The sequence below is a fragment of the Poromitra crassiceps genome (genome assembly GCF_964638095.1).
Source record: "Poromitra crassiceps genome assembly, chromosome: 14".
Classification (NCBI taxonomy): domain Eukaryota; kingdom Metazoa; phylum Chordata; class Actinopteri; order Beryciformes; family Melamphaidae; genus Poromitra; species Poromitra crassiceps.
Window position 1 is genome coordinate 25,014,287 of NC_139633.1, and position 14,594 is coordinate 25,028,880.

The following is a 14,594-nucleotide window of genomic DNA, read 5'->3' on the forward strand; positions in this document are numbered from 1 at the left end:
CTAATGTGTCCCACTTTCAATGTCTTACCTCACCACAAACACTGCAAGTGATTTAATACTTTTAACAGCATTAAAGAAACAGAAACCCAACTTGCCAGGTAATACTACTATTAAACATGATATTAAGTATGTAATCAATTTCAAATTGAATACCGGTAAAAAAAAAATGATGGCGTACAAACATGATGTAGTACAGTGTTTTTGTTGCCATAATTACCGTTAAGGTGAAGGTTCATTATGGCTCCCGAATCAGTGATGAGTTGTCACCGCCTTAGTTAGCGGTTGCTTGGGTACATGCTTTACACTAGTCTCTATGCCATTGTCCATGTCATATGGTGCATGTGTTGGGGTGGGTGTGCGGGTTTGTGTGTGTGTGTGTGTGTGTGTGTGTGTGTGTGTGTATGTGTGTGTGTAGCCGTGTGTGTGATGCTCTTGTCGTGTGCTTCGATGTGTGTGTGTATGTATCTACATTTGTCATCCTGTCACCAACAGATTATCAGAGCATTCTAGCGGAGTTGCAGTCTCCCGCTGCACTGCACTCCGACCCCCACTTCCTGGAACCTGAACTCCCTGTCACCCCCAACCCCACCCTTGCCCTCCATCACCATTACCCAGACCCAGACACCCCCATGCCGGCCGCCCCCCAACCTCAGCCCCTGCCCTGGAGCCCGGAGATAGAGCCCGGTAGCGGGGAGCCCGACAGCCCCCCTAGGAGCCCCCCCAGACCGTGTGAGCTCGCCCTGTCCGTCCCAATCTTTGTGCTCCCCGATCCCGTTCCCCGGGCCCTCAGAAAGCCCTACATCGCCCTGAACGACCAGCTGCTTTTGAGCGAGGAGGAGGACAGGTCCTGTCAAGAAGCCGAGCTCAACCACCACAAGCCCAAGTCACACTCCTCCCCGGAGAAGTGTGAGTTAGACAAAGACATGGCCTACTGTTCATTATCATCAGCATCATCAATAACGCCTTCATCACCGGAGATGGCACAAAAGGAGGAGGGCGGAGGAGAGCGGGCAGGTGCGCCCAACGGGGTACCGGAGGATGTAGGGATGAGCAGGTGTGAGGAGGAAGCGACGGAGGAGCTAGAGGAGGTCTTAAGGATGGGTGCTGCAGAGGTAGTGGAGGGAGGTGGAGTAGGGGACGAAGGGGAGGCGCAGGGGGGGATTGCAAAGGTGGAGGGGAGGGACGGAGCTGGAAAATGTGAGATAATGGCAAATGACAAGCCCGAGTCGTCAGAAGAAAATGACATTTTGCCAGAAGAGAAGGACGAGTCTGCAGAGGGGAGCGATGTCATAAATGAGCAGCATATCCTTATACAAGACGGCCACAATATGGGGGCAGCCTGCGAGGTTGAGGGGGTGAGAGAGGTGCACAATCTGACGGAAGAGGAGCATAATTTCGTAGAAATAGAACACGAGGCGGTAGAAAATAGCACCACGATGGACGCAGAGGCTGTCTGTCGAGTTGTGGAGGAGAGGCCAGAGGGGATGGAGGAAACAGGCGAGGTACAGCGAGAGGAGGGCAGGGGTGAGGACAGGGTCTGCCAGGGTGAGAGGACAGAGGACGGGGCGGGAGAACTGCAGGTAAGGAGTGAGGGAGTGTCGGACGGGGATGGAGCGCTGCAGCTCTGGGCTGAAGGGGTGTCGCGCGGCAGCGAAGGAGTTATTGAGGGGGCATCGGAGGCTGGTCAGGCGGCCGAGGAGGACCAGGCTGCGGCCGGCCGCTCCCGCTCCCGCTCCCCTCAAGCCTGGGTGGAGGCGCTGGGGCAACTTCAGCCCAGCGAGTCTGCATCCAACGAGGAAGAGGAGGCTGGAGACGGAGACGACGAGATGACAGAGGAGGCGTTAAGGTCTCTGTCCTCGGAGGAGGCGAAGGATGAAGAAGGCTCAGAGGAGGAGGAGGAGGAGGAGGGCGAGGAGATGACCGAGGCCAGGGTTCAGGAGATTCTCGGTCTGGTTGAGCAGGCAGAAAAAGACTTGTGTTCACTTCCAGGTTGGCACAGTGATACATCCAGCGTCAATGTGGAACCGCCCACGCCAGGCCGCAGTGTCAGCTCGGACTTGCTCGAGAGAAGGGAAAACAGGTACAGTCCTTTTCAGAAAACGTCATTCCCTATTTTTTGAAATTGCATCGAATATAGCCTGCATTTATATAGTGCTTTTATCCAAAGCGCTTTACAATCAGTAGGTACATTCACCCATTCATACACCGATGGCGGCAGGCTACCACGCAGGGTGCTGGCACACCATCGGGAGCAATTTGGGGTTCAGTATCTTGCCCAAGGACACTTCGACATGCAGACTGGAGGAGGCGGGAATCGAACCACCGACCTCTTTTATCCAAAGTGATTAGTGGACGACCCGCTCTACCTCCTGAGCTACAGCCGCCCCATATACAATACATCCGTTAGAAATACATCCGTTAGAATACATCCGTTAGAAAAAGTAGCGCTTCAGACAGGACCCCTCAAAAAGGAAGGAACTCTTAGATCTCAGAACATCTAGTCAAAGTGTCTATCAATACTTTGCTTAGCTTCACCCTGTGATCTCAGCCCTCATCCCTTGGCTCTTACCCCACAGCCAAGAGAACTCTAGTGATTCCATCACTTCCTCGTCCAGGGGCGAATCAGGGAGGAGCCGGCAGAACGGCGACCAATCACAGCACTCACCTCAGGACGGGTCACCGGAGTCGTCCAATGGCAGGAAGGAAGAGGGATCGCTGGTGTCTGAGAAGAAAGTACAGGTAATGACACATAATTATATTTACGGCAATAAAAGAAATAGATTGTTATAAAAAAACAACATAATCTGTAGTTATGAATGTAGAATATAAGTCTCTTTCCTTTCTGTAGCTACTAATGTAGTATAGAGAGACAAAGTGAAACGTCACTTCCTGCTTTCTCCCTGTACCAGCGCTGCGAAAAAATATGAATGGCGGTGGACGGAGAATAAGGTTACATTTTTGATCCCGTTTGAATTGGGCCACGGGGTGCCAACGCTAATTTTGTCAATTTAAAACATAACTTTGCATGTCAAGAAAGTCACAGTTTGTTGCCAAACTGTTGCACTAGAAGTTATAAATCAGAAAGACTACATACACTGTCGCCTAAGTGACGTCACTTTCTCTACCAGCAAAGCTGAAGACCGGCGACATCACACGAGCTTCCACGAGCTATGTAGTTTTTATACGAAACTAACCCCTACGTTTCAGTTGGACAACAAACTGTGACTTTCTTGACATGCAAAGTTATGTTTTAAATGGACAAAATTAGCGTTGGCACCACGTGGCCCAATTCAAACGGGATCAAAAAAGTTACCTTATTCTCCGTCCACCGCCATTCATGTTTTTCGCAGCGCTGGTACAGGGAGAAAGCAGGAAGTGACGTTTCACTTTGGCTCTCTATTGGATGGAAGTGTATTTCACTGCTATTCTGTTATTACAGGGACACACACAGGCCGGATCCAGTATATATTTTGCACCAAGTGTAAACACAACGATGCTTTATTCCAGGTCTTTCTTTCTTGATAGAGCCGACCATGGAGCCGTAGCACACCAGTCGCCCTCGGAGACCCCCCCCCCCCCCCCCCCCCCCCCCCCCTCACACACACACACACACACACACACACACACACACACACACACACACACACACACACACGTTCCCCCTCTGACTCCTTCCATGTGTTTGTAATGATCTTGCACTGCCTTCTCCAGCAGCGACTTAGTGTAGAGTCTGGCTCAGAGGAGGAACAGACTGTAACCACCAGAATCTTCCGGCGCCGGCTCATTCTGAAGGTACCCTGCTAGCCTGCGGTAGAGGCTGGGCCGGGCCTGGGTTTTGGTTTGGTGTGGTTTGGTTTAGATTGGTCCGGGCAAAGGTACAGTCAAGGGTTTGACTCTGCCACTCTGCCAAATACACAGTGTGTATTTCAGTGGTCTTGCTTGATATGCTGATATCTAAGCTGAGCCCTCTTTGCGTCCGTGACGATGCGTGTGTGTGTGTGTGTGTGTGTGTGTGTGTGTGTGTGCATGCATGCACATTATGTATCTATGTAAGCATATTTATAGATATGTTTGTGCATACATGCATTACTGTGTAAGCCTTCACACAGCTCATGGTACCTCACTACTAGCCTGGGTAAACCCATCCCCCACGTGACCTGCTCTCAGACCTGTTCTCAGTCACTAGTGACTGGGAACTGAGAGAGCAGGTCACGTGGGGGCTGGGTTTACCTAGGCTACCTCACTACCATACTGTTTAGAGCAGCTGGTTGAAAGCTAATCTAACATTCCACCTCTTTCCTGCGTAGATTTTCTTCCGTCTTCTCAGTGTGGTGGTGGTTAAGGATGCAGGGTTTTGTTTGCTCGTGTTTTTGGATCATTTTTGTATTTATTTTTTTGGCCCTGTAGTCATGTGCTAATCACAAAACACTTACAGGGAGAGCAGGCGAAGAATATCCCAGGCGAGTCTGTGACAGAGGAACACTTTATTGACGAAGACGGTAACCTCGTCAGTAGAAAAGTAACGTATAACGTTTTCTCCTCCCACTCAGCTGTGATATTCTACTTCAAATAAACCTCTTCACCGGGAGAGTCATGTTATTTTACCCCGTCTCTATCAAATCCTCTCCTCCTTTGTCCATGTCCTTCCTTGTACACTTCTGGCAGATCATCAGGAAGGTGATCCGACGTGTGTCTACTCCCACGCCAGAGGACCAGGGAGGGGACAGGGGCCTGTGGCAACGAGGAGACCCCTGGCCCAGTCCTATCCTGCAGGAGGAACCAGAGGTTGGCATGACAACCGCAAATAGGCATCATGGCTGCCTTTTTATGATGTTCCTGGGTTCAGCGCCCAATGTAGATGTGGTGCTTGGAACATCCCTGTCCCCGTCATCTCATTAAGAATCAGTACTTGTGACATCAGAACCAGAACCAACCGGATTAATGTTCATGCAAAAGGCTTAAAGCTGGACTCTGTATTATTTTCTGATAAAAAATGCACTATTCTTGGCCTAAATCATGAAGTGGGACTGCAACAGAGAAGAGTGTCACATCCTGATTTGTACAAAAGTTCATTTTTCAAGATTTCATTCATAACAGTACTCTACAGTTTGCTGACGTCACCTAGTACTATCAAATTTCTACCCCATTTCAACCAATCATATCACGACATGGCAGCTGTCAATCAAATCTTTATTTCAGGATAATTTTCTCTTCCAAAAATGGCGCCTAGTGCCTGTCATCTGGCAGAATTCCTATCCCACAAACTAACTACTAACTTGGCCAATTGTATGAAATATGAACAAAAAACAAAAACGATAATGTCTAAGAATGCAAAGAAATGTAACTGGCTCGTTAAAACTCGCTTTCCAGGAATATTGTATTTACCGCAATATTGATAATGGCACGCGCTTGAGAGCCTGGTTGTCAGGGGTTGCCCCTCGGAGATTCCAGGCGGGCGGGCAGCACCCATGCATCGGATTGTCCGCTCGTTCCACACAGAAGCAGCTGGCTGCCTGGTACTCTGCGGATCCCACTCGTGTAGCACGACAACACGCTGAATCCCACTGGATTTGGGGGTGGAACACGCCAGGATTGGCCAATGCCAAAGCCAGTCCCCAGAATTGTCAAATCAAATCATCGACACCATATAATGGTCCGCCTCTCAACCCTGTCATCTCAGACAAGATTTGTTTTCAGTCTCCGACGCTTGCGCTAGTGCATTCCGTTCCGGTTCACTTCGACTTTAAGAATGAAACAGCAGCACAGCAGCTAGCACTCCGTCCAGGAAAATGCTGGGCTCACCAACAATGGCTGAACTCCACCTTTAGGTCAGAGGAGTGAACAGTTTTTGATGTCACATTAAATATGATTTCTGGGTTTTAAAATTCAAACAGTTACCTCCAAGTGCCATTTGGGGCTGCCAATGGGCAGAGTGCAGCTTTAAGTCAATCAATTGGGTTTCATCCTGCTCCTTAAGGGGGAATAGATGATTTCCATAATTTCCATTTTACAAGATGTATTTAGATTTTTGCATAACTGTCCTCATCATCCCTTTTCTGAACAAAACACGCTGGACAAATGGAGCCCTTTGGAGAATGGAACCTCAGAATGGCATGTTGTGTTCTGACTGTGTTGTTGGTGTCTCCATTGTGTTTGCGTAACAAAGTGGATGCTGACTACGCTCCTCTTGACTGTGCGGTCTTGATGGTCTCCTACTCCAATGCCGCTTCTAGCTTGAACCCATTATAAACGACAAGCGTATAGCTAATGAGTTGTATGGCTAACCGATGCTGCAACTCTGTTGTGAAAATCCAATCTGCCTCTTTCATCTCTAACAAAAGATTTCTACTTTCAGGTGTTTGGTTGTTGTGTGGTTTGGGGCCATAGCGGCCATAGCCATCTTTCTAACGATAGAGCTAATGCTAACGTTTGCTGTGTCCCGCTGTGTTTAGATTGCTGGTTTCAGGTTGCTGTTCCTAAGGTGTATGGGGCGTTGCTTTTTCCTGTCTCGCTCACAGATTGCCGTTTCAGGTTTCTGTGTTGGGTTACAACTTGGCCGTGCCCTCTCAGAAGATCAGGAGGCCACGTCTCAACTATCCTCCTGTGTGTTTGTGTTTTCTAGCAGGGAGAAGGAACCAGGAACAGCAGAAGAAAGGAGGAGAGGAGGTCAGGCGATAAGAAGCTCCACTCGTAGGGACGGTTGGTTGTGCTCTGCCAGGTAGCTTGCCCCTCCTCCAATGAAATGCGTATACGGTGCATGTGCTGTGTGTGTCTGTGCTTTATTCTTTCAACCCACAGCTTTTTGCTATCCCTGTCCTCCCTATTATACTTCATAATGGTTTCTGCCATACACCACTGCTCAGCCTCTCCCATCACCCATCACTTCTGTGATGCCTTTACCCACTCTGCTGTCCTCTACTACTCTATTCAACTCTCTCTTCAGCCCATAGAGACACTGCGGAGCGCGTCCTCATTTAGAAACCATGCCCCAAAATGGGGGGAAACAGAACCCCCCCCCCCCCCCCCCCCCTCCAATCCTGGCGTTCTCCTATGTCGCGTGCATGGTTGCGTGTAAAAGATCGTATATACGGAAGATGAACACTCCAACTTCCTTCCTTGACAGCTAGATCCACATTTTTCTTCTCGCTAATTCTCAATGGCTTCCTTGTTTTGCTCGGGAGTACAAAAAAACTTGAACTGGCCATTTTTTACATTTGTTGTCTGCGCAGCCCCACCACACAACAGCTTTTAGCTATGTTTAATTCAAGGAAAATGACGCTGGTCTCTGGGTGAACGGAGCGATTTCCCCCGTGATGGGCGTGACCTATTTCATGCAGTGTCTCTATTGCACTGCACTCAATTCCTCTCTAATCTGCTGTCCTCTTCTCTACTGTCCCACCATTATTCCATTCAGGCCTGCACTCTGCTCAATTTACTTTCTTCTCTACTCTTCTCTACTCCAGTCCCTTCACTCCTCTGTACTCTCTCTCTCTCTCTCTCTCTCTCTATATATATATATATATATATATATATATATATATATCTCTTATCGTGCAGCCCTAGCTTCACCCCACCCCACTTAGCTGCTCTGTCCCGCTGCCACACAGACTCAGCGAGAAAGGCTGACTGACGTCTGAGCCTGGTCGAGCTCTGGCAGTGTTTCTGCATTTGCGTGCGTTTGGGTGCGTGTGTGTGTGTGTGTGCGTGTGTGTGTGTGTGTGTGTGTGCGTGCGTGTGCGCGCGCGTGCGTGTGCGCGTGTGTGTGTGTGCGTGTGTATGTGTGCAAGTGTGCAAATACAAAGGGAGCCAGGATGATGGGCAGAATGCACCTCAGCATTATGATGCCCCCTGTGTCTCTCTTTGTCCACGAAATCCCCAACTCAGGACAGCATTGTACCATCCAAAAAAAGACTGTGTGAGCCCATTGGCCAGACTGTTAATCCCTACCGCTGTTCGTCCGTATGTCGTGCGCGCCGTGAATCATTCCATCTAAACAGAACTGACTAAGAAAGAATATGCCACTCCTCTGAAGCCTGTGTTTGAGCAATGAGTTTCTATGGTAACAAGGGTCACCATAACAACCCACAGATCATTAGGTCTTGGCATTGTGTCATACAAAAAAGAATGGAAGATCCTGTCAGTTATCTGCCCTTTAAATGGTCTCTTCAGACAGTGAAAATATATTGAACTAGTCGAGTCTGTTCAACCGAAAATTCCCACTTTGGAATTGGATTTGATAAATGAGTATTTGGAGTATTTCCTTTAGGGGGTGGGGGGGGGGTGCCAAATGCTTCCATTAAATGTACCAGAGTATGTGACACGTTATTTTGTGTCTTCCAGATGTACAGGAACCGTGTTACATGTTTCCCGGGACTAAACGGTACGGAAGACTGGAAGGCTCAAGTGTGAGGACTTGAGGCGAGGGTGCCGTCTGCAGACTGTCTGCATGGTTTCCAAGCGAGAGGACTTCACCCGTCTGACTTTAGCATGAGCATGAAAAACTCACTCCCCATCAATCAAAGGACCCTGGGAGGTTCTCACTTCCTGACTGTGGACCTGTGGACGATGATTCTGCTTCCTGTTTTGTGTGACCCAATACGTGCCATTGGTCCACTGGTGTCGTGTGGAGCGCTTTTGAGGAGCATCGTTTGTCGTGACAACGAAAAAGACTCCCGTTACAGACGACCACACAGGTGCAACTGTGACCAAAGACGGCACAAAAGCTCAATCCAAGTGGTGGGAGAAAAGAATGAAGTAAACAATATCACACACAAAAAAATCAAATGGAACACTTCTGATCCAACGTCAACACTCGCCTTATAGTTTTTTCTTGGACCCATTGTTGTCAGGATGTAAATGGTTTTGGGTTGGGTTTTTTTCCTTTCTTTTTAAAACTTAAACTAACACGAAGGCTTTTTTTTCCCCTGTATATAAAATTACAATGTGTAAAATTCTTAAAAATGATAAGTTACTGGTTGAGAATGCACTGAGAAGGGTAAACTTTTCAAGTGCTTTCAAAATTTATTGAAACGGTTCCACTTTTAAAGATTTGAGTGTAACTTCACATGTTCTTGTATAATTAATTATTATAGCAGGTATAATGTTTGTATATGAAAAAAAGCTGGTTCGATTTTAACAGAGGAAATTTCCAGAAAAAAATCTTCTGCTAATTTCAGTAATTCCCAAAGTGGGAATGGATCTAATCCTGCAAAAGCAGCCTTTCAGAGTACTCATATTTTCATGCATGCTGTTCACATTATTTTAAGTACAATTTTTACAAGTTTGCAAACTGTATTCAAATGAAAAATAACCCCCTTTATCTGTGTACACATATAGCCCTAACATTTGTCACCAATTTTATATTTTAAATTTAAAAAGGACACCATCAAAGCATTTATCATGTTGGGGGTGAGGAAAAGTATGAAAAAAAATCATTCTATAGCTTATTGAGGGTTTAATGTCTTGTCTGTCTATGTAAAATGGAAGGGCAGCTTCTGCTACAAGAAAGAAATAATCTGAATGTAAATGCTAGTAGGCTGGCTCGCTGTAAAATTATAACTGTATCGTGTGTATTGGCTATAAGGTGTAGGAGTCTCTGTACACTGTTAGACTGTTTGTAATCATTTTAGCAGCGTGTCAATTTGATTTTCTAAAGGCTGCTGTGGTATTCAACGGAAAACGGGCATTTCATTTTGGGTTTTTTTTTTTGGTGAAGTATTTCCTTAATTTAAAACCTACTCACATTAAGGACACATAAAGACATTATTTGATTGTAGCTCTAAATAGCATATTGTATGACAAAAACACTGGATGGTCAAAACAATTATTTAAGCATTAAATAAATTGTGTTTAACTCTGAAACCGTGTGATCTTTTTAGGCTTGAGAATCTGTGCAGTGTCGAATAGAATTGTTTTCAATTGCTCATTGGAGGAAAAAAATACATTAAGAATTATCTTTGTATTGGTTTTCATTATTAGATGCCCATTTTAGATCAAGTGTGGTGTTCTACTGGTGTGATGGCTCAGTGTGCTGATGTTTATGCTGTGGACATGAAAAATATGTAAAGGACTTCATTTTTTTAGGTAAAGGAAGTCAGGTAGGGTGTTGTATCACATCCCCTTATCCTATTATGTCAATCAGGGGGTAGATGATCCTTTGATATGGGTGAACTATCAATTTTGTCAATTTTGTTTGATATGTGTTTTCACCTGAGCAGATTTTTCGATGTACAATTCTTACTAACAGAGTGAAGCCATTGAAATGTAACTATTCTAGCACTTTGGTTATTCAAGGTCTTCTTTTAGAGGCTATAGCAGCAATGATTCCACCACAAATGTTTCAGACGTCTTTAAAAAATCAATCTAAAAAACAAAAACAAAATAAAAATGCATTGATTTTGCAATCAGTTGTTTCTGTTCTTGTCTGTGTCATGGAACATTTTTTGAAATTATGTGAATATTGTCAGCCGCCCTTCAACTAGAATAACATGGCTCTAGGTCCCATCTCAGGAATGCTCAGGAAGCATCTACCCTACTAAAGAATCCTTCAGCAAGAAGCTGAATCCCCACGCGTGTGTGTGTGTGTGTGTGTGTGTGTGTGTGGGGGGGGGGGGGGCAAGAAAAAGCTTTTCCTATGAAGGATCATATTATTAGTACTAATTGCAGTAGTATCCTAGTGGTAATAGCAATAGTAGTAGTAGCAGCAGCAGCAGCAGCAGCATTCAATTGGAAATGAGTAAGTAATAAACACTAATATGAGCCTTCTCTTACAAGCGTAAAATAAACCCACTTTTAAAGCAGCCCCACCAAAACGTTGGTTCCCATGTGTCAATGTTTAATTTATTTACATGTAACCAACCCTTTAGTAACCCACTGTGCTGCCAACCACAGGATTTACAGGTAGTTTACATTACCACTTAAACAATGCTACTGTAGTAGCAGCTGGACATGCATGAAATCATAAAAGGCGACATCTGGCAATTCCCTCAAAAATAAAAAATACATTCTCCACTCCAATGAATGATGAAAAATTGACTCAATTTATTGATACGAGACAAAAGGCTAATGGCCTGTTTGCTTGACCTAACAACTGTTGCAAAGTCCAAAAATAAAAACTCAAACTACTTCCTGAGTTAAGTCGCACAATTTATAAAAAATAAAAAAGTCACGGTCAGGTTAGCCCGCCCTATTCTGCCTCTGATTAGCTAGCCTGGTGACCTGATTGGCTGAACGCACTGTTTAGCTCAAGGCAGAGCCAGATTAACACCCCCAGGGGCCCCGGGGCACTGAAGCTCCCAGGGGCCCCCCTACCCATCGTCCGGATGTTTGGATGTTTTTTCGCCATATTTAGAGGAATATCTCATTTTAAATTAACATTAGTATTATACTGTTATGTTATTATTCCGTTTCTGAGATTCAGTTTCTCACTCACTCATAGGTGATTCTAGGCTTTGCAAAGAGGTAGCACCAACAGGATAAAGATATTAGTCTGACTGGGGGGTTTCTAGGGGGGGCTGTGCGCCCCCTGGACAAAGAAATTTTGTACATTTTAAAGTAAAATGCATGAATCTGATGCACTCTGAGAGCAAAAGGAAGAGGCTAATCTTCACATTAATATCCTCTTCACTGTGCTGTGGCTTTACAATGATGAAAAAATAATTGACATTACATTTCCAATACAAAACAGCAGAGGGTGCCTTAGCACCACAAGCACCCCCACTTCCCGCGCCCCTGGTCACCACTTGCCCACAGGCATCCAATGAGACTAAATCATCAGACTTAATCTTCTTGGAAACACATTTTATTTTGTCCTGATTGGTCTTAGATTTGTGTCATAGTTCTGTGGAGCCCAACATGAGCCCAACCAATTTTTTTATTATTTTTTTTGGAGGGCCCCTTCACCCCGAGGGCCCCGGGGCACCTGCCCCGGTTGCCCTATGGTTAATCCGGCCTTGGCTCAAGGATGCTAAAAAGAAGGATAAAGCAACACCTGACGAGTAAATATTGATCACTGACCTAAAAAGAAAAAGAAAAAAGCCTGATAGCATTATGAGGAAGATTAGCGTTAGGTAAATTCAGAGTCAGACATAATCTATCGTATAACATATTATGTTATACGATAGATTGGGCAGTGCTGGAGATAGTCTTATCATGAATGGGATCATTTGGGTGGACATTGTAGCACTGAGAAGATATACAATCCAGTAGTTGGCGGTAAAGCAACAATTCTTTGGATGCCAACCGCAATTAAACGAAGAAGAAGAAGACGAAGAAGACGAAGAAGAAGAAGAAGAAGAAGAAGAAGAAGAAGAAGAAGAAGAAGAAGAAGAAGAAGAAGAAGAAGAAGAAGAAGAAGAAGAAGAAGAAGAAGAAGAAGAAGAAGAAGAAGTAGAAGTAGAAGTAGAAGAAGTAGAAGAAGACGACGACAACGACTGGAGATAGCCTGAGGGTGGCGCTACGTCAACACGCGTGCAAGGTCACACTGTGTAGTGTGTACGATTCTGCTGTCTGCAGTCTGCTCCACAAACGCTGCAGCGCCGTCGTCTTCCCTCTACTCCACACACTGTCGCACCACAGCTATGGCGGACAGTGCAAGCGAGAGCGACACCGACGGAGCTGGGAGCAGCTCGGCTACCCCGATGTCGACCTCCGATTCAAATTCGGGAAAACCGAGCGTAGTCATTTCACAGTTTCGTTTGGAGGAATTGACGAACCGTCTCGCCTCGTTACAACAGGAGAATAAAGTTCTTAAAATTGAGCTGGAGACGTTCAAACTCAAGTGCAAAGCCCTGCAGGAGGAGAATCGGGACCTTCGCAAAGCTAGCGTCACCATTGTGAGTAACTAACGCTAGCTATCTGATATCCTTTGGAGATTGTGTTTGCCAATAAGTTAATCTTGACGCGTTTAATTGGTTGCACATACAACTAATCTGCATTTGAATACATCAATTGGGTGTTTGCCAGCTCTCAACAAACGTTAGTTAGCTGGCTACGTTACTTGGCTAAATTAGCCAGTGAGCTAACATCGCTAACGTTAGCTCCGATGGTTGGGCAAGGGTGGTCAGCATGCTAGCTTGCATTGTTTTGTTTTGCGTTGCTAATGTTGGCTAACATTAGCTTGTAAGCTAGCGCCAGTTCAATTACTCTAGGTACCCCACGATGCAACTTTAATGTTACTACACTGAGGTGTTCAGGTGACGAGTCGCTGTTTGACATATTGTGAGCACGTTATGTTCAACAAGGATAAGGTAATTGGGCACTAGTACTAGCCTAGCAGTAAAGTTAGCATTGGCATGGACCAAATGCGTCATATGCCCTCACGCGTGATTTATCAGCGTCAGCTACATAAAAAGGTGTAACTGATCTCTTGAAGAGGTGGGGAGCATGTAGGCCAAATACAGCTAGCTAGCCAAGTGCAAAGCTTAAATGTTGACCAGTCAGCCACACGGCACTGGGTCCAGTGTCCACCCTTTCTGAATAGGCTTAACGTTAGCTGGCTATTTGGTTTCTATTGTCCTCCTCATGGTGCTTGAACAAGTGACAAAATATCCCCTCTTAGAGAATTTGGCATTGATGTCAACTAAGAAAGAGGATGGAGAATTTGAGAATGGCACTGACATTGGCATTCCTAGTATGATTGACACCATAGCTGGTAGTTGTCCTAATACCTTTCTGTAGCCCCCCCACCCCCAAACAACTGTTTCACTTCTCCCCTCACTGTCGGGTTTTCCAATATTGCAATATCTTAGTCATTAAAGCCCGCTTCCTCTTTGGCTAGCATAGTTCACTGCAGCAGATGTCGGTTGGTTAGTGCAGTGGTTCTCAAGAGGGGGTTCAAGGGGGTCCCCAGGAAAAAGGGGAATAATTTGTTTTCACTATAATTCCATCCATATAAGTAACACAATGACATAATGACGACTTTTTTGGTAATGGGTTTCATACACTTTCTGTAATAAAACATCCAAAGGAAAAAAATCTTATCAGATGGGGGCCCTTGGGACAAAACCTTATCAAATGGATGGCGGTCCATGGTCTAATTTGTATCAGTTTAGGGGTCCTTGATGTGGAAAAGTTGTATTAAGAATAAGAACCACTGGGTTTGTGTGCGTGCAGAAAGAACTCGGAAACATTTTAAACAGGATATGTGATAAATATCTAACATTTTGTCTTACTAGAACTACCAGTCCAGTTCGGTAACGCTTGCCTCTTCAATTCTTCTCCATCTGTCTGTCTTGCAGCAAGCAAGAGCAGAGCAAGAGGAAGAGTTTATCAGCAACACCTTGTTCAAGAAGATCCAGGCCCTGCAGAAGGAGAAGGAGACCTTGGCGGTCAACTATGAGAAGGAGGAGGAATTTCTCACCAATGAACTGTCAAGGAAGCTCATGCAAGTAAGTGACTTTTACCAGTCAGATTCACTTTCAGAACAGATACTACAACTCTGTCAACAGTCCTATAATTAAATATAATTTCTATGCCAAATATCACTATGGTACAAAAAAAAAAAATTATGTCAAGCCCTGCACTCTGTGACTGTGGCATTCAACTTATGCCAAGTATTTGGCTGCGGTACTCTCTTGTTCAGTGTGAGCCCATTG

The 14,594-nt window shown here is 45.5% G+C and overlaps 2 protein-coding genes across 2 annotated transcripts in view; both read left to right on the forward strand.

Moving 5' to 3' along the window:
* Positions 1–10,335, forward strand: part of ank3a (ankyrin 3a) — a gene marked incomplete at its 5' end in the record, with an annotated part of 156,669 nt that extends 146,334 nt beyond the window's left edge. Inside the window, 7 exons of the mRNA XM_083650518.1 lie at positions 1,990–2,080; positions 2,577–2,739; positions 3,712–3,792; positions 4,436–4,519; positions 4,666–4,785; positions 6,623–6,718; positions 8,341–10,335. Coding sequence (XP_083506644.1) covers positions 1,990–2,080; positions 2,577–2,739; positions 3,712–3,792; positions 4,436–4,519; positions 4,666–4,785; positions 6,623–6,694 — 611 coding nt within the window. The 3' untranslated portion in view covers positions 6,695–6,718; positions 8,341–10,335. The remainder of the gene's footprint in view (positions 1–1,989; positions 2,081–2,576; positions 2,740–3,711; positions 3,793–4,435; positions 4,520–4,665; positions 4,786–6,622; positions 6,719–8,340) is intronic.
* Positions 10,336–12,404: 2,069 nt separating this feature from the next.
* The window catches only part of LOC310788925 (coiled-coil domain-containing protein 6-like), a 31,972-nt gene continuing 29,782 nt past the window's right edge, over positions 12,405–14,594 (forward strand). Inside the window, exons 1-2 of the mRNA XM_083650513.1 lie at positions 12,405–12,833; positions 14,238–14,387. Coding sequence (XP_083506639.1) covers positions 12,579–12,833; positions 14,238–14,387 — 405 coding nt within the window. The 5' untranslated portion in view covers positions 12,405–12,578. The remainder of the gene's footprint in view (positions 12,834–14,237; positions 14,388–14,594) is intronic.